The sequence below is a fragment of the Eubalaena glacialis genome, chromosome 3 (genome assembly GCF_028564815.1).
Source record: "Eubalaena glacialis isolate mEubGla1 chromosome 3, mEubGla1.1.hap2.+ XY, whole genome shotgun sequence".
Lineage (NCBI taxonomy): Eukaryota > Metazoa > Chordata > Mammalia > Artiodactyla > Balaenidae > Eubalaena > Eubalaena glacialis.
In genome coordinates this window covers 48997507-49023029 of record NC_083718.1, presented here as the reverse complement: position 1 = coordinate 49023029, position 25523 = coordinate 48997507, and the positions used below count along the sequence as shown (strand labels likewise).

The following is a 25523-nucleotide window of genomic DNA, read 5'->3' as shown; positions in this document are numbered from 1 at the left end:
TTAAATAAACGACAGCAAAGGGATACTTGACCAAGTTTTATTCCCTAACAGTAGGGTTGTTGATGATCTTCTACCTCTCAAAGCACCAGAGCAGAGGTCTGGAAAATCAGTTAAATTGCTCTCAAGTGCCCTAATTTGATATCCTTTTAAAATGGTTTTAAATGTTGTGGTGACTGAAAGCAAATTTGGAATAAGGACACTAAATAAATGCTTTCCTCTTAGGAAATGGTTCGGGGCCAGAAAGAGGTACCAGAAAGAACTTTTTTTTTGCAGAATTAGGGTAAAACCTAGAGTATAATACCTAGTTTAGAAGGTATTTCTAAAGCCAGAAAAACACTAAACTCACAAGATAACCAACTGTTAAGTAGTGGTTGTCGGCAAGGTTTGCGGGGGAGGGAAGAGAAAGAGGCCAGTTACACCCAGGAGATAAAGAATCATGATTTCCTGCAGTTTCAGCTCAGTTTGGGTTTTGTTTTCTTCTGCCCCACACTCTTTACTGTATCACTATATCCCAGAAAGGCTCTCGAATGAGTTTCTCCCCATCAACAACTTTAGCAACTGTTACCCAATATGCCAGTGTTCCTCTTTCGGTTTCCCCCAACCTCCCACCCCCGGGAAGAGAAGGGAACCGCACAACCTGGGAGCCTGATGACACTGTCCTTTCTGCCTCTGATGAAATCATCCCACAAGTGACACTATGAAGCTCAAGTAAAGCTGTGGCCGACGCTGCGTCTTACAAAACCAGGCCAGGGAAATTCTGCCTTATATGCCGGGAATCCCCAGGGGAATCTCTAGAAGCGAGGGGACATCCCCACTGTTCTCTCTGCGGCAAGTTCGGAAAGAGCTCAGAACTGAGTCCAATGCCAGGTACAGGACGGCGAGGTGTTGCTGGGCCGGGGGCGGGGTGTGCAGACAGACACCGAGGCGGCCCGAGTGGAGGCAGCTGGGTGGTCCTCCTCTCCGCAACCTGCACCTGCGTCTCCCAACCGCCCGGCGGCGCTTCCCTAAGCACCCCCAACCCCTTCGCCCTGGCTGCCCCGCACCCCACCCGAGCCAGGGCGCGCGGGCCGAGCTGCCGTCCGGTTGCGGGAACCCTGGCTGAGCGTCCCGTGCGCCCCTGTCATCCCCGCGCCCGCCGGTGGAGAGCGGGCCGTGGCGGGCAGGGGCGCTGAGGACGCCGCTCGGGTCGCCCCCTCTGGGGCCAGTGCCCGGGGGTCCAGACTGGCCCAAGGCTCCGGGCGGACGGGCGTCGCGCTCCCGGGAAGCCCCCGGCGGGCGTACCTCGGATGTAGGCGCACTTGCCCTCGTCCAGCTGACTGGAGGCCGAGCCGCCCATGGCGACGGTGCGGGAGAACGCTGAGCGCCGCGGCTGCCCGGCCCAGTCCCCGGGCGGGAGAGACTGACACTCCCGTCGGCGCCCGCTGCCCGCTCCTGGAAGTTGATGCGACGGAGATCTGAGCTCTGCAATTAAAGGGCAAACTTCCTCCAAGAGGCGCGGCCTGCTGGGGCGCCTCCTCCGGGTCCGCGCCCTCTGAGGATCTGTGGGCTGGCCCGGGCTGTCTTCCCGCCTTCGCTTCACTGGGGAGCTCCGAGGGGATGTCTGGTCTGGAAGGACTACTTCCCGCTTCTTCTCTTCGCTGCCTTCTTATTTTCACCTTGGGGTAAGAGGACAATTTCCCTAGTGACTGGAAACCTCTGTGAGCTGGAACCTTCCCCCTCACATCTCACGAGGTGGAGTTCCAGAGCTCCTTGCTTTGCACGCCCTCCTCTCCGGTACGGAAGCAACAGTTCTTCTCAAGCATAACCTAAGAACTTGTTAGAAACGCAAAATCTCCGGCACCTTTCCTCTCTACCCCTCTACACACACACACACACACACACACACACACACACACACACACACAGAGCGCCCCAATTAGAAACTCTGGGTGTGGAGCCCAGCAATCTGTTTTCACAGGCACTCCAGGTAATTCTGATGCCTGTTGACGTTTGAGAAACCAGTGGTAAACTGTCCCTTCCTGCAGTCAAGAAGTTGGACCAAGGAGGGAGTCGGGGATGAAGGAGAGAAAAGAGAGAAATAGAAAAAGCTAGGGAGAACCGAAGGCTGGGACTTGATCAGAGTCTGCTCTTCACATCTTTAGGTTCGGTTCCTCCCCTCCGCAAACTAGAAATAGTTCATTAGAAAGGGCACTTGTTCTTTTCCCACAACCACTGTTTAGCTTGGCAGCTTCTCCCAAACAAGAACCAGCTTGGTAGAAGGGTCACCACTCATTTCTTCCTATTCTTAGCAGTCAGATTTTAGTGATTCCTGTTGACTTAACCTCCAAGGTCGAATGGTCTGTTCACACAAGAACCAGGCCTGTGGAGGACTTTGAAGGCTTTTCCCTCCAAGGTTAATTATCTAGCATTTTAGCACAAAGATTTCTCATACCTCACACCCAGTCTCTCACACCTTACGTTCCAATCCATCAGTAAATCCTTTCAAATCTACTTTCAAAATACATCCAATATCCAACCATTTCTCATCCTCTCCACTGCTATCAACCCCATCATTTCTCACCTGGATGATTACAATAGCCTCCTAACTGGTCTCCCTCCTTCAGAGAAAAAGCCGCAAAGTCTATCACAGACACTCGGCGGGACTTCCTCTCTGCCCTCATCTACCACATACTCTCCCACCCCCTTGCTCTCTCTATTCCAGCCCTACTGGCCTTTTTGCCTCTTCTAGGACACACCAAGCTCAGGGCCTTTTTTGCACATGCTCGTTCTTCACCTAGATTTCTCTTCCCTCGGGTAATTCACATGGCTTACTCTCCAACTCTCTCACTTCATTCATATCTTTACTTAAATGCTAACACCTCCGAGAGGCTTTTCTTAACCCCCTATTTAAACACCAGCCTTCATCTCTCTGCCTCTTACCCTTTCTTATTTCTATTCATATCACCTAGCATCATCTGACATGTATTTCATTGTCTGTCTCTCCCCACTGAGATGGAAACTCCATGAGGTCAGGGACTGTCTTTGTTGATACTGTTGTTTCTTGCGGTTTTTAAAAAATTATTTCTTTTCTTTTTTATTATTATTATTTTTCTTTAAGGGCAGGGATTTTTATGTTCTCTGATATATCTTAAATGCCTAGAACAACACCTAGCACATAGTAGGTGCTCAGTGGATAGCTACTGAATAAGTGAATGCGTGAAATATAAAATGTAAGAATCTGCAGTCAATGAAAGCTGTGATCTCAATGAATACAGAGCATTTCCAGATAACTATTCAATGATTTAAACAATTCAATGTTCAACTCTGTTCTCAATATTCTAGTTGGCTCTATTAAGTATATTTTCTCAGAGTAGTAATTCCTTTCATTATATAAATTGCTATAATTATGCCTCAGAATACTGTTATTGTTATTAAAGAAAACTAGTTTGGATCTCCTGCCAGAGTATAGTTTTAGCTTGTCACCTCTTATTTGGGAATACACTGAGAAAAGACTGATTATACTGATCTATCATTCTTTGCTCATTTGCTCATTGTAGCATTCACAGAATGAACAAGGTACAAGGAAGGACTTTGTATGGTGTAGTTATTAACAAGCTTTGTAACCAGACAGTTCCAGCTTGGAATCCTAACCTGACAGATAACTTAATAGCCATGTGACCTGGTCAAGTTTCTTAACTTACCTGTCTTAGTCTCCTTATCTGTTAAACAGAGCTAAGAACACTTACCTCATAGTATAGTCAAAATTAAATTTGACTGGGTCTGTGAAGCACTTAACATATTCCGAGGAACGTAAGTGTTCAGTAAATGGAAACTAGGATTGTTATTATCAGTAAGGACAGAGTGGTCAAAGACGCAATTTTCTAGAGAAAGTGTATTTTAATTGGACCTTGAAAATCATTGATGTTACATTAAGCAAGAACTTCTGCTCCCTTTTTTCCCCAAATTAAAGCTCTTTTTCCCCAATCGGTTTACAGGAAAAATTAAGGAATTCATTATTTTAGTCATAGTATTTAATATTTGCAAATCCTATGTGGGAATCATTTTATTAATCACACACTAAAATGAGTCTCCAAGCAGTTCAATAACTTTATGAACCAGATTCAACTTCATATGATTCAAATCAGCTAGTTTAGAAAATTTCCTTTGCAATGTTAGTTTTTGTATTGCATCAGTGTTTTTGGTCTTAAAATACTCTTGAGACCATTTCTTTCAGGTAAGTTTCACATACTAAAATGATTACCTTTTTTTAACATCTTAATTGAGATATAATTCACCCATTTAAATTACCTTTTTTTAAAGGAACAAATTAGTTTAATAGACATTTAGCACGTTGAAAATGTGACTGTGTTTTGGGATTCCCTTGCATGTCATAGAACTTTGAACCCCTTGTTTGCCATGTTCTCATTTGAGTTAGTGACATCTGTCTGTTTGGGAATTTAACTGCCTACAGAGCAGGGACAATCTCAAACTGTGCATTTCCCCAAGTACCTTGTACTGCCCTGTAATATCGGAGTAGAAACTCTGTAACTACTTGATTGACTGGTAAGTACAAACAGTAGGTCACATCAGCTGTCTAATTTAATCTTCACATAAACCCATTGAGGTAGGCACTATTATTATCACCATTTTACAGGTGAGGAAACCAAGATTAAGAATTTTAAGGAATTTATCGAGGTCACCCGTCACCTGGGCTTATCTGACTCCAGAGTTCATCCTCTTAACCACGATACTGCTTCTTTTATTTTGAATCTTGCTTTTGTTTATTTACATAAGTAACCAGGTTTTACTATAGAAAAATTAGACACTACTGATAAACAAAAAGAAAAAAGCTGGAAAATTCACCCAAATCCCAATATCAATATCTTTAGATAACCCCAATTACCAGTTTGATGTAGATTCCTACAAATTTACATACAAATGTATATGCAATTATAATTTATAACTATATATACATTTATTTATAATTACTTATTTATCAAAATGAAATGATGTTCTATCTGTATTCTGTAATCTGTATGATAATTTTTCATCTGGAATATTTCCATCTAAATATTTAGATATCGGTCCATGATAGTTCATTGTATAAATGTAAATTAATTCACCTATCTACTAGCCATGGATGCATACCTATTTCCCTACTCCTCAATCACACTGGACATTGTCATATCTTTTATTATTTATTATTGTTATTTTCATTATTCCTTTTAATATTTGGCAATTTGGGGAGTTGAAATTGGTATAACGTTCTATTGTTTAATTTTGAAATTCTTAACGAGAAGGTTAATTATTTTTTTCCATGGATTTTCTGGCCATATGTGTTCCTTTCTGAATTGGCTATTGTTATACTTTTCCATTTTCCTATTGATTTCTTATTCTTATTGATTTGTAAGAGCTTTATATATATTAAAGACATTTACCTGTTTAACACACACTGCAAATTAAACATATTTTGCTTATTAAAACATATTTCCTTATGTTCTTTATTGAATAATCTTCTTTGAAGATTATGCTAAACATAGGCAAATTGTAAAATCAATTTAATTTGTCTCTGACCCTCTCCCATCTTTACTTAACACTCTCTTCCCCTCTCCTCTTTGTACAATTTCTAAAGAAGGCCTAATCTTATCAACAGTATCTGTTATAGGTTGTTGTACAAAATAGGGTTAACTATTGAAAGTCATTTTATGAACTGTTTTTGTTTTTTTTTAAATGAAGCTCCTTCACTTACTAACAAGATTGTTGCAGTACTCTAATATGTTCTGTCTTTTTCAGGGGTATAAGCTTTAGAAGTCCTCATTCTGATACTGACTTGCCACATGACTTGGGGAAATAAAGTTTGTAAGCTTTATATTTCTTTTCTTCAAATTGGGTATCTGAAAATTAAATGAGATCATATATGTAATGCACTTATTACATATGAATATGTCTAGCACATATTTAGCACTCTCTAAATGATGCTAGCATGGTAAGAGGTAATAAATGAAAAGGTGTTTTACTAACTGTTTGGTTATTAATTGCTTTTATTAACATATCAATGTTAGTTCTTTTTATTCTTGTGCTTATTATAGTACCTTTAATTTGTGACCAGCAAATCACACTTTCCAGGAGGCAGGGCATTAGGATCAATTTTGAAAGGGAAAAAATGTGCCCATTATGTTTTAATTGTATATTTGAAAGACACAAAAACCTGTTTTCGTAATACAAACTGTAGAAAATTAACTGGATAAAATCTTTTCTAGAAAGAATATGTAGAAGATGGAATCCAACTTCTCATCAGTGATTCTTGAGGGGAAGTTTCAGAAGCTCCAAGGATGTGTGGAATTTTTATTAGAAAAATATATTTTTTAAATTGAGAAACATTACTTTTGCTCAACCTGCTTGTCAAATATGAATCATCACAATTTTATGTAGACCTCTAGCATTGTGCAAGACCTTAGACATAGAGTAGAAGTCAAAGTATTTTAACAGAAACTGATAAAGGCTTAAAACTAAGGATGACAAACTCTAGACCCAATGGGGCAGTTAGACGTGTATGGACCAATCTTCAAATCTGACAAAGACCAAAAGTGACCAAGGCCACAAGTGAGATGCTGGTGGCCTTGAGTCCCTACGCACAGTTCCAGCCAAGCTGCTTCCACCTCGTGAAGATGGGTTTTGTGATGGGTTACACCACGGGCATGGCGGTGGGGGCGCTCTTCAGCATCTTTTCCTGTCTCAGGATCGGAATACGGGGTCGGGGTTTGATGGGCGGTGTCAGGAAAACCATGATGCAGAGCGGCGGCACCTTTGGCACATTCATGGCCATCGGGATGGACATCTGATGCTAATCAGGGCAGTGGTTGCCCACTACATCCACCCCCTCACATCAGTCCCAGTCCGTGTACTATAATAAAACAAGTCTTTGATTTAAGAAAAAAATTTGACAAAGACCAGACCAGCATAGTTGCCCTTGTGAAATCTATAACCATATTATTGCCATAGATAAACAGATTATAGGGTTCTTCTAAAGGCAGGACTCTAAACTACCTTGTACTTGGCCAAGTTGTTAGTTTAGTACTCGTGCACAAAGAAAAGAGTGCCACCTGCTGGACCAGCAATGATACTCCCTCCCGGGCCAGGGCTACATGGCAAGGAAGACAGACACAGACTCTGATCCAAATCAAATTCATGTGCTTGCCTTTAAATTAGTTTAACAGACATTTGGCATTATTCAGCTATTCCTTATAAGCTTCTTTTGCTCAGCTGACAAATGAATTGTTCTTCCAGAATAGACCTTTCCTGTCGAATTTATTTGGGGGGCTAATTCAATTATTTTATATTTCAAGACTATACTTACTGCTTATAACACACAGTTCGACATTAATTATAATCCATTTTGTAAAGCACTGTCTCTTGAATATTTCCTCTTGCAGTCTCAGTTCACTCTTTTCTTTATAATGCAAGTCACCAATACATTAATTCCCCTAGTCATGTATCAATAGTTGTGAAAAGTAATATGCCAGGGCGCTGACTTCAATTCTGGCATGCTTGAGTGGGGAGATGGGAGGAAGTATTGGCAAGGAACCCCGGGGGATGCAGGAACAGTGGGACTGGTACATCAAGGTGGGGATGGATATTATATCACTGATATTGTTTAGAATTTCTGTACATGATGATAAAGAAAAAATGCAAGCTGACTTAGTTTTATTATTTCTTTTCTGTTCTCTACAATGTATCTCTTATTGCCTGAACCAAGGACAGACCACTCTCACAGCATCTTCCCAATACACCACCAGATATTTGCACTCACAAATAGTGTGAGGAGTAGGGCAGAGATGTCCAGATTTCTATGCCTTGTGTAGGAAAGAATGTATCCTTCTATATTGGCATGATTTAGTGAACCTGATTAAAACTGTCTTTATCCACACTGCCTTAAGTCCTTTTCTTATTGTGACATTGTACCAATTATCAGTTCATTTATTGATAAGTTCCAAATGATAAAGCTATCATTTTAAATACCTTAAGGTGAATCAATTTAATCAGATTACATTCTCCTAAAATTTAGCTAAGATCAGCTCACTGCAGGAATAGCAGTTTTGAAGGAGAAAAAGAGTAATCTAGGAGTGTGAGGACCTTTGAAATACATTTTGTTAGTTTGTTTCCAAACTGGGCCAGTCAGAATCTTGCCTAGGATTTCTCTATTGTAGCTATTGAAAAAGAACCGTTTCTCTCCCCTTGGGTTGATAAACTGGTAGGATATCAATCCTGAGCTGCTAGTGAACATTAGTTCACCAGGAGAGCCCCTGAGTGAAAGAGAAGAATTCTCTGATGACATTACATTAGTTGAGTTCTGGCTTTCCCAGTTACATGAAACAATAAATATTCCCCATTTTTGTTTAAGTAAGTTTGAACTGGATTTCTGTCTTCCTTCCCAACCAAAAGCATTTTGACCAATATATAGTGCTTTAAATACAGTGCCTGTATGCAAGATTAAAACATTATATAGCTATTTATATATAGCTCTTTATATAATTGATTAAAGCAAATAAAAGTAGACATTGCTTTCTATGAGTGATTTGTAGCCTATGCCAACAAATGGCAGTTAGCACAATATATAACAATTTGCTTTTCTTTTCTTAATCATTTTTCATTCTCTACAGTTTTGAAAGTGATTTATTTTCATTCTAGACATTTGATTAATGATTGGCTCTACATATACACTAATTCCAAGTCAAATTTAAAACCAGCTGGCTCAAATTTTGACAAGAGAATTAGCAGTCCTCTGCACATCTCGACCTGAATTTATACAAATTTAGTTCCTTATTAATCTCTTTTTTAAAAAATTAGATTCATAAAATTCAAAATTTTAGTTTAAGTCAAGCTGCAATTAAATTTGGAAGCATGGCAGAGTTTGGATTAAAACTAAATCAGATTGGCAGGAAATCTGCAGCCTTAATGGCTATGTTTTACATGGTGTTATTAAAGTTATAGCCACATAAATTATGTCACTTTATCCTAGAATTCTTGAAAATTAACTATGGTAATAGCGATAATAACTTTAACTTAAAGGGAGCCCAGTGTAGATAAACTAAGCAAAATTGAGAAAACTGTTGTGAAAGTGAAGTATCAGTAGAAAATCAGCTGGAGAACAAGGATAGCATTAGCCTTCTAGGTTTTCTGTTTGTTGAGACTGATGCGCTATAATCTTGATGGTGATGACTTGGCCTCCAGTGCCTAGAACGGTACCAGGTTATGGTCAGCACTCAGAAGCAGCTTGTTGAATGAATGAATGAATGAATAAATGAATGCTCTTCAGGGAATTCTACTTCCCTGGTAGTCCAGTGGGTAAGACTCTGCGCTCCCAATGCAGGGGGCCTGGGTTAGATCCCTGGTCGGGGAACTAGATCCCGCATGCATGCTGTAACTAAGAGTTCGCATGCATGCTGTAACTAAGAGTTCGCATGCCGCAACTAAGAAGTCCACATGCCGCAACGAAGATCCCGCATGCCACACTAAGACTAGGAACAGCCAAAATAAATAATTTTTTTAATTTTAAAAAAAGAATATTCTTCAGTAGATACAAATCTTTGATGCAACAAGATTTTTCCTATAATTACTATAGGTTTTAAGACATAGTCATTGCAGACTGAGCCAGAAGGAATTTCAGGTATCCTTTTCTTCAAGCTTCCTCATCTTAATATTGAAGGAACTGAGATCAGAAGAGGTAAAGTGACTGCCCAGAACAAAGATGGGGTAATAAATCACTTAACAAACATTTACCGAGTACCCACTACTTGATAAATATTTGGAACTGTTTCAAATAATGGGAATACAGCAGAGCATAAGACAGCCCAAGTCTCTGCCTTCAAAAGAATTTATATTCCAGTGGAGAATGATGATTAACATGTCAATGAATAAATAAGATTTCAGTTCCTGATAAATGATGCTTTGAAAATACTAAAATAGAATATTGTGGTGGGGAATGACAGAGGGTGGGGAAAGACACAAGTGATTTAGTAGATTACTCAGCACAGGACTAAGAACTCTCATGTGAGCTGAGCCCTGAACGATGAGGACACACCCACACAAATGTAAGGAGGAAGAATATTCCAAGTGCAAGTGCAAATGTCCTGAAATGGGAACAAGCTTGGTGTGCTTGATGGAAAGAAAAATAGCCATAGTGCTTCAGCTGGAATGAAGAGGGGATAAAATGGACAGAGATGAGGTTAGGTGGGCAAATACCACACACTGTAGAACCCTGAGTATCAGGAAAAGGAGTTGAGTTTTATCACAGAGGGTGATGAGACACCATTTAAAAAGTTTTGAGGAGGGAAGTCATATAACTTAATTTTCATTTTAGAAAAATCACTGAGACTGCTGTGTGGAGAATGGACCAAGGTGAAAAAGAGAGGAAGCTGGAGACTGATTAGACTATCCTAGTAATCCAGGCTGGATGGTGGTCACTTGGACTAGGATGTAGCAGTGGAGAAGGGAGAGCAGTAGCCAGACTAAAGACATATTTTGTATGTGCCTATAGGACTTGCTGATAATTGCATGTGGGCAGTTGGGCAAATGAAGATGCCATTTACTGTGATGGGGAAGACTCTGGGAAGAATAAATTGGGAGGAAGGGAAAAATAATTGGTTCTGCTTTAGACATGTTACGTTTGACATTTTTATTAAACACTTAAGTGGAAATGCCAAAAGGTAATTAGATAAATAAGTCTAGACCTCAGGATAGAGGAGAAGAGGTGTGGATTTGGAAGTCATCCATAAATAGATGATATTTAAAGCGTGGCTGTAGGAGAGAGTGCAGGTAGAGAGCCTGGAGCATTGCAAGAGGTCTGCTGGAGGAAGAGGAGCCAGAAAAGGTGCTGAGAAAGCTACCAGGCCAGTCATAGGAAAATCGGAAGAGTCCGACTGCATGGACATCTACACTGGCAGCCTTAATAGGAACTGTCTCTTATCAATGTGGGGATGGGAGAATGGAGTAATGAAAGCCTGACCGAAGTGTGTTGAGGTGGAATGGGAGGCAAGGACAAAAAGGTAGCAAGTTAAACTTGGCTTTCAGAAATTTTTCTGTGGAGTGGGGAAGAGAAATGGAGTGGTGATTGCAGGAGGCTGGAGGACCAAGAGACATGTTAGACTGCTAATGGAAACAGTGCAGTAGAGAGAAAGAATTTGATGATAAATGAGAGCAAGGGAAGAACTGAAGATACACAGCCATGTGGAAGGATTGGCCTTTGGCCTTGGCTGGAGCAGGGATGCTTCTTTCACTGTAACTCAAGGGAAAAACAGATGCCTAAGTTCAGAGGCATGTGAGCTGCAGGATTTGGTAAGGAGCTGAGGCAGTTCTCGGCCAGTTCCATCAGAGTTGTATTCAATTTTCTCAAATCCCACTCCAGAGGGTAGCCACATACATAGCGTCCATTAGAATGATAATGTCATATTTCTTGTATTGGACACAATAGCTGAAACTTTTGATAGATGTGATTCCTACTTCAATTAATTTGCAGTGTGAAAAATATTCTGCAAATCTGATAATAATATGTTCACTGGTACAAAAGCGTCATTATCGACATAAATGGAATTCTTATAGCACTAACCTTGTTTTGAAAACAATGTAGAAGAGACAAAGCCCTCAATTTTTAGTTTGAATAAAGGAATGAAGTCAATGCACTGAAAATGTGGAAAGAATCTGGGTCCTTGAAATCATTGTTGAACCACTGAGTTCACCAACTCTGGAACAACCGTACCCCAGATTTCTTGTTGTATGACTTGGTAAATGTACCAACTGCTTAAGCTGTTTTTCACTGGTTACAGTCACAGCTGAAAGCATTTTAACTGATATAGTATTTTCTTGGGACAACTGGTAGCCATCTGGAAAAAAATAAAATAAAGCTCAAACTTTATACAAAATCCATTCCAGATAAATTAAAATATAATTTTAAAGGTACTGGACAAAACTATGAGGGAATTCTTCTATAATCCTGGATTAGCAAAAGCCTTTCCAAGCATAACACAAAATCTAGAGGCTCCACATGGATGGAATCATGATTGAATAAGCCATGATACTTTAAGATATGTTGCAATGTTTATGTGAACAAAAAAAAGAGTAAACAACATGTACAGAACATGTACACACTATATATACCTTATATAAGAATAGGCTCTATGTTCATTGGGTTCTTTTTTATTTTACTATAAAGTTTCTTAGATTTCTGATTTGTTTTAAAGATGTTGATTTAATTATCAATATAATGCCCCCCCCAAAAAAATCTAGAGTCCATACAAGGAAAGATTAATGTCCATATAAATATTTTTAATTCTTCACTTAAAAAAATTACAAGTCAAATCTAAAAAAAAAAAAATGGTTCTAATGAAACTAGGGGCAGGAGAGGAATAAAGATGCAGACGTACAGAATGGACTTGAGGACATGGGGAGGGGGAAGGGCAAGCTGGGACGAAGTGAGAGAGTGGCGTGGACATATATACACTACCAAATGTAAAATAGGTAGCTAGTGGGAAGCAGCTGCATAGCACAGGGAGATCAGTTCGGTGCTTTGTGACCACCTAGAGGGGTGGGATAGGGAGGGTGGGAGGGAGACACAAGAGTGAGGGGATATGGGGATATATGTATATGTATAGCTGATTCACTTTGTTATATACAGAAACTAACACAACATTGTAAAGCAATTATACTCCAATAAATATGTTAAAAAAAATTACAAGTCAAAAGACAAATGAAAAGTTGGAAAAATTTGCAATTTGAACCAGAGATGAAAGGTTAATTTACCTAACATATGAGGAGTTCCTTTAAGTCTATGAGAAAAACACCACCACCAAAATAGAAAATGACGAAGGATATTGATAGAGTGTATGTCAAACAAATGGTTCTTTTCTTTCTTTTTTTTAAAAAATTTATTTTATTTATTTATTTTTGGCTGCATTGGGCCTTCGTTGCTGTGTGCGGGCTTTCTCTAGTTGTGGTGAGCAGGGGCTACTCTTCATTGCGGTGTGCGGTGTCTTCTCTTGTTGCAGAGCATGGGCTCTAGGCATGCGGGCTTCAGTAGTTGTGGCTCGCAGGCTCAGTAGTTGTGGCGCAGGCTCTAGAGTGCAGGCTCAGTAGTTGTGGCGCACTTAGTTGCTCCGCAGCATGTGGGATCTTCCCGGACCAGGACTCGAACCCATGTCCCCTGCATCGGCAGGTGGATTCTTAACCACTGTGCCACCAGGGAAGCCCCACACAAATGGTTCTTAAATATAGGAAAAGATGTTCAACTTACTCATAAAAGATAACTTCACATTAAAACTATACTGAAATACTATTTCCCAGGTCATATCTTCTATTCAGTAAAGTATGGGAAACAGGCCCTTTCATAGGTTGCTGGCCAAAGTGTAAACTGATACAGCTGAAGGGTAATTTGGCAATACCCATCAGCATTACAAATGTGCATGCTCCCAGAGGTAGCAATTCCACTCTGGGAATGTGCCCTACGGAGTTATCTGTACACTTGTAAAATTATATTTGATAAGGTTATTCTTGGTAGCATTATTTGTAAAAACAAAAGATTTGAAGACCAGGTAAAGGTCCATCAAGGAGCCAGTTAAATAAATTTTGGAGCAATTGTAAAATTGAACCCTATTGTAGCTGCGAAAAAAAAAAGAATGAAATTTTCCTTTAAATTCTGGTATGGAAAGATCTTCATGATTTAGTGTTAAGTTAAAAAAAAAAAAACACAAGATACAGTATGTATAGTATGCTACCATTTGTATAAAAAGAGGGAGAAATATATGTACATACTTGCTTGCATGTGCCTATCTGGAAGAATATACAAGAAACTAATAACGTAGGCTGCCTGTGGCAGAAATGTTGGAGACAGACAGGAAGGGGAAAAAGACCTTTTACAATATTTTTTTACATATTGGATTTTAAAGCATATAAATGTATTACATATTTTTAAAATAAATTTAAAGACGCCGTGCAGATTAGACAAACTAAATCTCTGTTATTAAATACTCATGATTTGAGAAATACAAAATTATTTTTGTTAAAACAAATGTTTGGAAACAACTTAAATGTCCATTAATAGCAGACAGATTAAATAAATTATGGGACATTCATTCCATAGAAAACTAGGCAAGCATTAAAAGAGAAAGTGAAAGCACTTTATGTAAAAATATAGAAAGATCTCTAGGATACGTTTTTTTAATATAAATTTATTTATTTATTCATTTATTTATTTTTGGCTGCATTGGGTCTTCGTTGCTGTGCGCGGGCTTTCTCTAGCTGCAGCGAGGGGGGCTACTCTTTGTCGCGGTGCGCAGGCTTCTCACTGTGGCAGCCTCTACTGTTGCGGAGCACGGGCTCCAGGCGCGCGGGGTTCAGTAGTTGTGGCTCGAAGGCTCTAGAGCGCAGGCTCCAGAACGCAGGCTCAGCAGCCGTGGCGCACAGACCCAGTTGCTCCGTGGCATGGGGGATCCTCCCGGACCAGGGCTCGAACCTGTGTTTCCTTCATTGGCAGGTGGATTCGCAACCATTGCGCCACCAGGGAAGGGAAGCCCCTCTAGGATACATTTTTAAGGGGGAAAATAAAGACATGAGGTACTCTCCTGGTGGTCCAGTGGCTGAGACTCCGTGCTCCCAATGCAGGGGGCCCAGGTTCGATCCCTGGTCAGGGAACTACAGGGATGCCGTAGAACTCACATGTCGCAACTAAGAGTTCGCATGCTGCAACTAAAGATCCCTCATGCCGCAAGGAAGATCCTAAGTGCCGCAGCTAAGACCTGGCACAGCCAAATAAATAATAAATAAATAAATTTTTTAAAAAAAAGAAAGAAAGATATGAAATGGGTCACATAGTAGCCTACCATTTATGTAAAAAGAGGGGAAAATTAATATATGCATGAAAGCTTATTGGTTGCCTGTGAGAAGGGGGAGTAGGTAGTTGGCAGATGAGGTTTGGAGCGAGCTTTTTTACTGCATATCCTTTATACCTTTAAAATTTTGAACCACATAAGAGCATTGCCTACTTTTTTAAATAAAATAAAATGTGACTACATGCATGCTCATAGTGATGTCTCAGTATTTTAGGACAGTTAAAAAAAATTCCCTATAAGATGGTAGTTCAAAGGATTCTGGAGTTGGGCTTTCAGGGTTCAAACTCTGATCCTACCAGCGACCTTAAGTAAGCTACTTAAACTCTCTGTGTCTTAGCTTTCCCGTTTCCCAAGATGGGGATCATAAAGTCATTTGAGGACTGAAGGACAGAATGCTTGCACTGCTTAGCACAACCCTAAACCCATCATAAGGCCACACCAAAGGTTAGCTAGCATCATTCCTAATTTGCTGTGATTATCAAAGCAGCAGAAATTTTAAAGCAAAACCTGTTCTCCTAAGTCTTAATTTTGTTATTCTAAGTGATACTTAAGTAATTTAAACCGGTCCATTTAACAAATAGAACATAATGGATAATATAAATGCCAACACTAATAACTGACAAATATTTTGTCATTAAGATATTTTTTCATCATCTATTGTTTTCTTTTTCTCTCTTTTAGTATGTGGTATTTTTCTTAAGCTATAAAATATTATTTTATGCTTACAGAAGACATCATTATCCTTTCCACAATTAAATATGAAACTATCAGTAGACCCTAAACCTACCTCTTTCTGTCCTCTCTGGTTTTTTGTGTCAGCAATCCTGGTCACCCTATCATCTTCTGTGAGCCCCTGAAGAACAAAGACCACAGTAAGTGATCAGTGTTGTATCCCCAGTACCTGTCATGATGCCTGGAGCATGAAGGCATTCAGTAAAGGTTTGTTGAGTGAATGGACAAATGAATGAATGCATACATGCATGCACGAGAGAAAATGGAGGGAAAGTAATCTTCTTTCTACTTCTGCAGCCTTGCAGAGTCAAAAGAAAGAGAATGAAATGCTGAGGGTTCATGGAAAGTTCAGCAACAAAGAAAGAGGTTTCATCTTCTTAGCTAGTGCATGAGCTCAAGGAGCTGTTGCTCAGAGGTTCCCCTTGGTGGCACTTATGAGAACTATTGTAGGACGAGTGAAGAAAACAATTATGGAGCACCGACTGTGTATGAGGCACTGTACTAGACACTTCAGTACATTGTTTAAACTTCTCAACAATAATACGAGGTAAATGTTATTCCTATTTTGTAGATAAGGAAGGGGTTATCTAAAGGAAGTACACAAACTATTCAACCATGGAAATTAGCAAATCCTAAAACATTCCATCTATAGCTCAATAGCCTGAACTCTGCCTATCTAAGTTCAAAATTAACTATCTTTCTCAAGCATATGTTCTAACTTGGAAGCCAAATTGTAGGGTAAGATAAAAATAATACAGCAATACCTTTTTAAATAAAAACATTATACAGCTCCAAGGTAGCTGCTCAAAGGGTACTTGTAACAAAGTAGTCAAAAATTCCACTAGGACTACCTTGGTAGACTTCTCTTTGACTTTCTATCCAGCTGTTTTGTGGGAGAAATTAGAGACACAATGAATGATTATACTATGGCTTTTTGTCATCCTATGCTAATGAATATAACTACTAGGGTAGCTGTGATGGTTAAATTTTATGGATCAATTTGGCTAGGCTATGGTATCCAGCTGTTTGGTCAGACAGTCTAAATATTGCTGTGAAGTTATTCTGCAAATGTGATTAACATCAGTAGACTTAAGTAAAGGAGATTACGCTCAATGATGTGAGTGGGCCTCATTCAATTGAAAGCCTTAACAGCAAGAATTGAGGATTTCTGGAAAGGAAGGAATTCTGCCTCAAGACTGTAACACAGAAGTCTTTTTGGTGTTACCAGCCTGCTGGCCTGCCCTGTGAATTTTTTTTTTTTTTAATAAATTTATTTATTTATTTATTTATTTTTGGCTGCGTTGGGTCTTCGTTGCTGCACACGGGCTTTCTCTAGCTGCGGCGAGCGGGGTCTACTTTTCGTCGCAGTGTGCGGCGAGCGGGGTCTACTTTTCGTCGCAGTGTGCGGGCTTCTCATTGTGGTGGCTTCTCTTGTTGAAGAGCATGGGCTCTAGGCGCCCGGGCTTCAGTAGTTGTGGCTCATGGGCTCAGTAGCTGTGGCTCGCGGGCTCTAGAGCGCAGGCTCAGTAGTTGTGGCGCACGGGCTTAGTTGCTCCGCGGCATGTGGGATCTTCCTGGCCCTGGGCTCGAACCCATGTCCCCTGCATTGGCAGGCGGATTCTTAACCACTGCGCCAGCAGGGAAGCCCCTGCCCTGTGAATTTTAGACTTACCAGCCCCACAATCAATTCCTTAAAATGAATCTCTTTATATTTATTTACATATTTATGTATATATATATGTTTATATATAAAATAATTTGGGAGAAGAGCATTCATAATACTCAGCTGTAAGAATTAAAAGCATTCAAAAATTTTGTTTGTTTGTTTTTAGCCGCACCTGGAGGCTTGTGGGATCTTAGTTCCCCGACCAGGGATTGAGCCTGGCCCGGCAGTGAAAGCGGGGAGTCCTAACCATTGGACCGCCAGGGAATTCCCTAAATACTTTCTCTTTTGATCAGAAGTTGCACTAATATTTTTTAAGCTTTGGGGGTAAAAATATTAATATGGAGGCTGTGACATTGTGATTTATAATAAGAAATATATATTTGGTCTTCATCCCCATTTCTGGCACAGAGCTCCTAAAACCCCTGGAATTTCCTAAGTGTGAGAATGATAAAGGTGTCTTTTTTATGTTAATGAGTGACTTTTGGAAAGCCCTTGGTAACCAAAGGAGGGGAGGGGGCGGGGGGCGGGGAGCTGGTTGCCAGGGAAGCCAGCTCTGTGATTAGAGGGTTGAAACTTTGAATCCCACCCCTCTGACCTCTGGGAGGGGAGAGGGGCTGGAGGTTGAATCAATTGCCAATGGCCAACGATTTAATCAGTCATGCCTAGGTAATGAAGCCTCCATAAAAAAACAAATAGACAGTGTTCAGAGAGCTTGGAGGTGCTGGGAGAATGGTGCTCAGAGGACATGGAAGCTTTGTGCCCTTACCACATGCCTTCCACCTGGCTGTTCCTGATTTGCATCCTTTTATAATACACCAATGATCTAGTAAGTAAAATGTTTCTGTGAGACACTCTGGCAAACTAATTGAATCCAAAGAGGGAATAGAGGGAGCCTATAATTTTTAGCGAGTTATTCAGAAGTACAGGTAACAACCTGGGCTTGACATCTGCATCTGAAGTGGCGGATGGGGACAGTCTTGTCAGACTGAGCCCTTAACCTGTGGAATCTGATTCTATCTCCAGGTAGATAGTGTCAGAATTAAGTTGAATTGTAGGACACCCTGCTGGTGTCCAAGATGTGTGGGGGACCCCCTGCCCACATTGAAACTGGGTCCCAGAGCACTCTTTAGGGGCAATCAGAAATAACAGTCAGGTGCCCCAACTATCTGGCACAAATATTGGGGGAACTTGGTCCTGTACATCCTGACTCCCTTTGCTCCAATTACTTATTTCTCTTGGATTTACTCCTGTTGTCTCTCCAGTCTCAGCAACTCTAAATGAAGCTGCCCTGCTCACACAAACATTATATAAATATACATATGTATTAGTTCTGAAATATATATTAGTCGTGTTTCTCTGGAGAACCGTGACTGATATAGAAGCTATGCTGTTTGCAACAGATCAAAAATAAACTAGTATTAAGAAGATTGAAGTAATTAGGAGTCTGTGTCTCTCTTTTGGTAGCATTTATTCAGAAACATTAACTCCAAATCTGCTTTGGAATCCTACAGTCTCTAATTATAGTACAAAAAGACCCAAGATTTAAAAAAATAAAATTAATTGCAGGTCATTTTAATTTTTAAAACACGTGATTTATTGCTTTGATAAAGTGCTACAGTCATCATTAAATCAGACAATGAAAAAGTGATACAACTTTAAACACCCTGAAGCACTAATTTTAGGGATCCCGTAGGATTTTTTTTCAATCCTTAGGTTGTATCCAGGTTGTGTTGCAATATCCATATTTAGATGTGCCCCTAAACTTTTAAACTTTCCTAAGTTTAAAACCACTAAAATATGAAATAAGAACTATCAGGAAAGCATCTGGAGCAGCCACAAAAAAACTGGAGGGAAGTACAATTACAACAAGTCTCTGAGCGGTTAGGTGATAGTCACTTAGCAATATCTAACAGCAAAGAGAGAATAAAACATAAAATGGATTGACTTTTCTGAAAAGTGTTTGAATCCAAGTGTTGAAAAAATGTCTAGTTCTCTCAAGTTTATAAAGGCAGACACTGTAGCTCTTTAAGGAGCACCTACCATGGACCAGGGTGCTGGCTGGGAGCTGGACACAATCCCCACCTCTAAAAAGATTAGAGTCTAGCGGAGGAGACTGTCAGACAAGTAAACAAGCAATTGCGATGAATTGCAACATGCTTTATAAAATTATTTCATTTACACTGATTTGAGAGAACACTTTTCCCAGGCAAGAAGGACAGAAAGATGATTGTGCTAGAGAGAAGGGGATTGCAAAGAGAAGATAACAGCCTTCGAAAGAAGGAGAACTTTCACCCAGGTCTTGAAGTAGAAGGGGCAGAGAATTTGAGGGTGAAGAGAAAAGAGATCAAAGCAAGGAAAGTCATTCTAAAATAGTCCAGGCAGGAGATTTCCAAAGCACAGAATTCAGTTTGGGGCCAGGCTAGCAGCCTAGGCTTGCTGTAGGGTACGTGGTGGGACATTGCACAAGGTAAAATGAGAAAAATAGGGCTTAGTGAGAGACTGGAGGTGGGAAAAGGGGAGAAACGCCTGAATGTCTGGTTTGGGAAACCGTGGCTGTAGAAAACAGAAGGCTAAAAACAGACAGAAGGATAAACTGCTCCAGGAGGAAGAGGATGAGTTGAGTGGGGGAATGATGAGATTGCAGAGCTAGTGGAATATCCAAGTGGAGATTTCAAGTAATCGCAGTAACCTGGGTCTGCCACTTGAGAGAGAGTTTAGGCTAAAAATTTAAGTTCAGTCCTCATTAGCAAACTGAATGAGATTCCCCAGAGGAAGAGGGCAGGACAATAAAAGGAGAGAACCAAGGAACAAAACTGCTGAATCCTAATATTTAAGAGGCAGACCAAAAGGGAGCAGCCCTGGAGAACGCTGAAGAAGGTCAAGGAGATATTATTGTGCCTTTTTGTTTTATTGTGGCAAATTATACATGACATGAAACATATCGTTTTAACCAATGATAAGTGCACAATTCAGTGGCATTAATTACATCCACCATGTTGTACAACCATTAGCACTATTTATTTCTGAAACTTTTTCATTACTCCAAACAGAAACCCAGTAACCATGAAGCAATAATTCTCCATTGCCCCTAACCCAAGCCCTGGTAACTTCTAATCTACTTTCTCTCTATAAATTGGACTACTCTAGGTACCGCATATAAGTGGAATCATTCTTTTGTGTCTGGCTTATTTCACTTAGCTTAGTGTCTTCAAGTTTCATCCATGTTTTATCGTTCCTTTTTATATATTGTGCCTTTCTAAAATCAGGAAATAGAAACAGGGAGAATAGTCATTATGGGTGTACTAGGACTGTTATTAAGGCTCACACGCTGGGGCTTGCCAGAGGGAGAAAGGAAGGAGATAAATCAACTGGGAGGCCAGAACTGAAAGTTGAGTGCAGAAACCATGATCCGTTAGCTAAGAACTCTGTGGTAGAGCAGACAGGCATCTGGGAGTTGGAGGTTGCTGGGCAAATCTTCATCTGAGAACCAGATAGCAGAGTGTATTTGGACGGATGACTGAACCCAACACAATATTCCCCTCTTCTGATGGGAAGCCCTGGTGGAAATAGTTCTGCCTGAACAGTTCCACAGGCCCTGGGTGGAGGGGGTAAGGGGTAGGGAGGGGGCTGTGACCTACAGTTACTGTCTGAAGGAGGGTGAAGCGCATGAGCCAGAGAAGCACATCAAAAAACAGGTCACCGAGCAAAGTTAGACAGAGGAGCTGAAGGGCAAGCTCAACCCAGGTGAAAGAGGAAGAGGAACATGCAGATGCAATGAGTGAAATACTCAGAAACTAACATCAGAGGCTAAATTCTATTAACATAAACTTTGTGTGACCAGGGCAGCTTCATTTAGAAGTGCTAAGACTGGAGAGACACAGTGAATTCAAAAGAAATAAGTAATTGGATCAAAAGGAATCGGAATGTACAGGACCATGCTCTCCAAATATTTATGCCAGATAGTTGGGGCACCTATGTATCATTCCTGATTGCCCCTGTGTTAATATTTTTGCCCCCAAGGCTTAAAAGATAACAGTACAACTTCTGATCCCTCGGAAAAGGTATTCTGAATGCTTTTAATTCTTACAGATGAACATTATAAATATTCCCTCACTCAAGTTATTAAATTATTGGTTGAGAAATTAAATTTCTCATTATATAGCATCTATCTCAAATAATGTAATTTTGTCATATAGTGAATGTGCTCACTGGGCTTCTGAATCCATAAATCTATCAATTTTGCTGAATAACGAAGCCAAAGATCATAGAAGACTATAGAAGATCTAAATAACAGTAACAAACATAACAGACATATACAGAACACTGGATCAAACAACTATAGACAACAAGTTATTTTCTAGGACACAAGAAACCTTTACAAAAATTCTCCATATACTGAGCCATAAAGCAAGTCATGACAAATTTCAAAGGACTAAAATCATACATGGCTGTGCTAGAAATCAATAATTTAAAAATGATGACTAGAAATTAAGAAATATACTTCTAAATAACCCATGGATCAAAAAAGAAATAAATATGGAATTTTTAAAATGCCATGAATCAAAACTTAGAGGATGCTTCTAAGTATCCAAAAGAAAATTTACAGATTTAATTGCAAAAATTATAAAATTTAAATTGCTGAAAATGTATGAGCTAAGCAGACTTCTCAAGATGTTGGAAAAAATTACAGCAAAGTAAACCCAAAGAAGGAGAAGGAAGAAAATAATAAAGTAACAAAAAAAAAAGGAACTCCAAAATAAAAATATAGTAGAGAGTATCAACAAAGCCAGATGTTTCCTTGAAAAAATTAAAAATTGATAAAATTCTATTGATATGGATTAAGAAAAGAAAGAACAAATAATCATATCAGGATGAAAAGGGGGACAAAATTATAGTTACTACAGACATTAGAAAGTTAATAAAGATTTGAATAGACATTTCTCAAGAAAAAGTGTGCAAATGACTAATGAATATCAAAGGATGCTCAACATCATTAGTCAGTAGGGAAATGGATATCAAAACCACAGTGACATACAATTCACACCCAGTAAGATGGCTATAATCAAAAACGATAGACAATAACAAGTGTTGGTGAGGATTTGAGAAATGGGAACCCTTGTTTATTGCTTGTGGGAATGTAAAATGGTACAGTCACTTTGGAAAACACTCTGGCAGTTCCTCAGTATGTTAGACTAGATTTACCATATGGTCCAGCAATTCTTCTCATAGGTATCCAAGATAAATGAAACTGTATGTCTACATGTGGTACATCCATACAATGGAATATTATTTTTCAATAAAAAGGAATGAAGTGTTGATTCTTTCTAAACCTGGATGAACCACTAAAATGTTATACTGGGTGACAGAAGCCAATCACAAAAGACAACACATTATACGATTCCATTTACATGAAAAATCCAGAATAAACAAATCTATCAGAAGGAAGTAGATTTGTGGTTGCCTAGAAGTGGGGTAGAGGGGTGGTGGTAGTCAATGAGGAGTGACTGCTAATGTTACAGAGAATCTTTGGGGTGTGATGAAAATGTTCTAAACTTAAGATTGTGGTATGATTGCACAATTCTGTGAATATACTAAAAATGTTGAATTACATGCTTTAAATGGATAAATTTTATGGTATGGAAATTACATATGAGCTGCATTATGTCTCTCCAAAATTCATATATTGAAGCCCTAGCCCCCAGCACCTCAGAATGTGACTAGATATGAAGACAGGGCCTTTAAATAAGTGATTAAGTTAAATGAGGTCATTAGGATGGGCCCTAATACAATCTGACTGCTGTTCTTATAAGAAGAGGAAATTCGGATGCACCAGGGATGCATGTGCACAGAAAAAGACCATGTGAGAAAACAATGAGAAGCTAGCCATCTGCAAAATAAGAAGAAAGGCCTCAGAAAAAAAACAAAACAAAACACCAAACCTGCTGACACCTTGGTCTTGGACTGCTAGCCTCCAGAACTGTGAGAAAATAAATTTCTGTTGTTTAAGCCACTCAGTCAGTGGTATTTTGTTATGGTATCCCTAGCAAACTGTACATATCTCAATCAAGATTTTTTTTTAAGTATTTTGCCAAACATACTTGGTTCTCCCCTAAAAGAAATTGTGTATTCAGCTCTCCAAACTATTAGAACTATTTAGGTCTCATGTAGAAATTTCCCTCTTTTTTACCTTATTTCCTAAAATTCTTGCTTGGATTCTTTATTTTTCCATCCTTCCTCATGATAATAGACCTCATTAATATCGGCTCTGGTTTTCAGGGAATGGCTTATTGATTTAGTAAAGGGCTGGGGAAAAGGTACACACAAAGACATGCAAAATCACTCTACCAGAGCAAGGCAACAGATAATTCAGAAGCTCCCCTTGGTGTAATATATACCCAATCTAATGTGAAAATCCAAGTTCAGGCAATATAAACTTACTGACTCAGGCTTGGGAACTAATACTTTCTTACATTTACATTTCTTCAAAGTAGAAGAAATAGCTTAAAGAACATAATTTGTGCATTTGTCTATTTTCCATTAAAATAGCATCATACAGTAAAAGTTGTAAAAAAAGCTATTTTAGAGGATATAAACTTTGTGAAATAAAGGCCACTTGTGAATTTGAAATATAAAAAATTAATAAGATAATATTATGAACTTATGACAAAAATTTGAAAGTTTAGATGAAACGGACAAATTCATAAAATATTACAGAGAATTAAGACAAATAAAATTTAATTATGTAAGCATACTAATTTAAGAGGATTATTTCTCCCAATAACTCTTCAAATATGTTGCAGTGTATTACCTATAAACTTAATCAAAACCAGGAATACTTTACTTGCACAGGATATGTCAGTTGGGATCATCCTGTCCATTGAAATATGGATTGGATCAGCTTGAATATTCACTGCACTATTATAAAGTCCCATATCTGACTTCCCTGGTGGCGCAGTGGTTAAGAATCTGCCTGCCAATGCAGGAGACATGGGTTCAATCCCTAGTCGGGGAAGATCCCACATGCCACAGAGCAACAAAGCCCGTGCGCCACAACTACTGAAGTCTGCGCGCTCTAAGGCCCTCATGTTGCAACTACTGAGCCCGTGTGCTGCAACTACTGAAGCCTGTGCACCTAGAGCCCGTGCTCCGCAACAAGAGAAGCCACCACAATGAGAAGCCTGTGCACCGCAACGAAGAGTAGCCCCTGCTTGCAACAACTAGAGAAAGCCCAGGCGAAGCAATGAAGACCCAATGCAGCCAAAAATAAATTTTAAAAAAAAAGAAAAGAAAAGAAAGAAAGAAAATCCCAAATCTTCCTCAAGATTCCTGAAAATTTCTAGGGAGATCATATTCATGTCGTTACCTGGCTCTGATAAAATTTGACTAAACTTTACTTAAGCACCTCTGAGCCCTCTTCTCAACAAGGCCTCAATCTTGGCCTATAAGAACTGCAACTTTTAGTACAATTTCATCCACCCCCGTCCCCTTCACCAAAAGACTTGAAGAAACGCTAGCATAGTTTCTGAGTTAGAGTTTGTGTCCCTAGGACGATGACCCCAGCCCCCTTAAGTTCCTGCCTAATAAAGCTCGATGCTGCCAAAAGAATTTACTATTTGTTCCAGCCAGTACTTGACTATAGGGCCCTGACCTCCTTTTTCTTAGAGCATTTACTTTAAAAAAACTTGCAATCATAAATTCTTTCTCTGTCTCTTTGAGACCTATCTTCTACACTCAAGAATGTGTTTCTCATGGACCTGGGAGCCATCTCTTTGAAATGTAGTCATCAGGAAAGATACAACCCCTGTCTCCCAGTTTCTGGAGGGTAGGAGCCTAAGTTCAACAAGCATCACTTAGCAAACTGATGACCTCATCATATTGACTAAACCTCCCCCACTGATGTCCTCCAGTACTTTTTCTTTCACAAATTCCAGCATTTAAAAGCCTCCCACCTTTTGTTTTGCTGGAGTTGAGCTCAGGATATACCGAGGTCTCTCCTCTACTGCAGTGGTACCAAATAAAATCAGTCTTGCTGTTTTTAACAAGTGTTCAGTACAAAGTTTTTCTTTCATTTTTGCTTTGAATTTTTGCTTCTGCTGAGTTAACTTAGGTAAAGGAAGGTCTCACTGTCCCACGTGTGCCATTTCTTTTTCACATACCACGTGGATCCTGTTGCAAAACCAAATACCTCTCCCTAATTTCCTTAAAAACAAAACAAAACTTCTACAAGTAATTAGTGTGAACAGCCAGTTTTACTGAAACACGAGGGA

At 39.6% G+C, this 25523-nt stretch overlaps 2 protein-coding genes and 1 long non-coding RNA gene across 3 annotated transcripts in view; 2 read left to right on the top strand and 1 right to left on the bottom strand.

The window, feature by feature from the left end:
* The window catches only part of NIBAN1 (niban apoptosis regulator 1), a 158238-nt gene extending 156796 nt beyond the window's left edge, over positions 1-1442 (bottom strand). The window contains exon 1 of the mRNA XM_061187540.1: positions 1282-1442. Within this exon, the coding sequence (XP_061043523.1) occupies positions 1282-1336 (55 nt within the window). The 5' untranslated portion in view covers positions 1337-1442. The remainder of the gene's footprint in view (positions 1-1281) is intronic.
* Positions 1443-1628: 186 nt separating this feature from the next.
* LOC133087913 (uncharacterized) lies at positions 1629-6258 on the top strand. The gene is made up of 3 exons (XR_009700469.1): positions 1629-1661; positions 5773-5838; positions 6240-6258. It is a non-coding gene; the product is annotated as an uncharacterized LOC133087913 (long non-coding RNA).
* Positions 6259-6587: 329 nt separating this feature from the next.
* Positions 6588-6821, top strand: LOC133087912 (reactive oxygen species modulator 1-like). The gene has a single exon (XM_061185627.1). It carries the CDS (start codon positions 6588-6590, stop codon positions 6819-6821), a length of 234 nt encoding a protein of 77 aa, XP_061041610.1.
* The last annotated feature ends 18702 nt before the right edge of the window (positions 6822-25523 follow it).

Bases quoted from the DNA above. Each gene is read 5' to 3' on its own strand.
- LOC133087912 (XM_061185627.1), top strand. From the start codon at position 6,588: ATGCTGGTGGCCTTGAGTCCCTACGCACAGTTCCAGCCAAGCTGCTTC.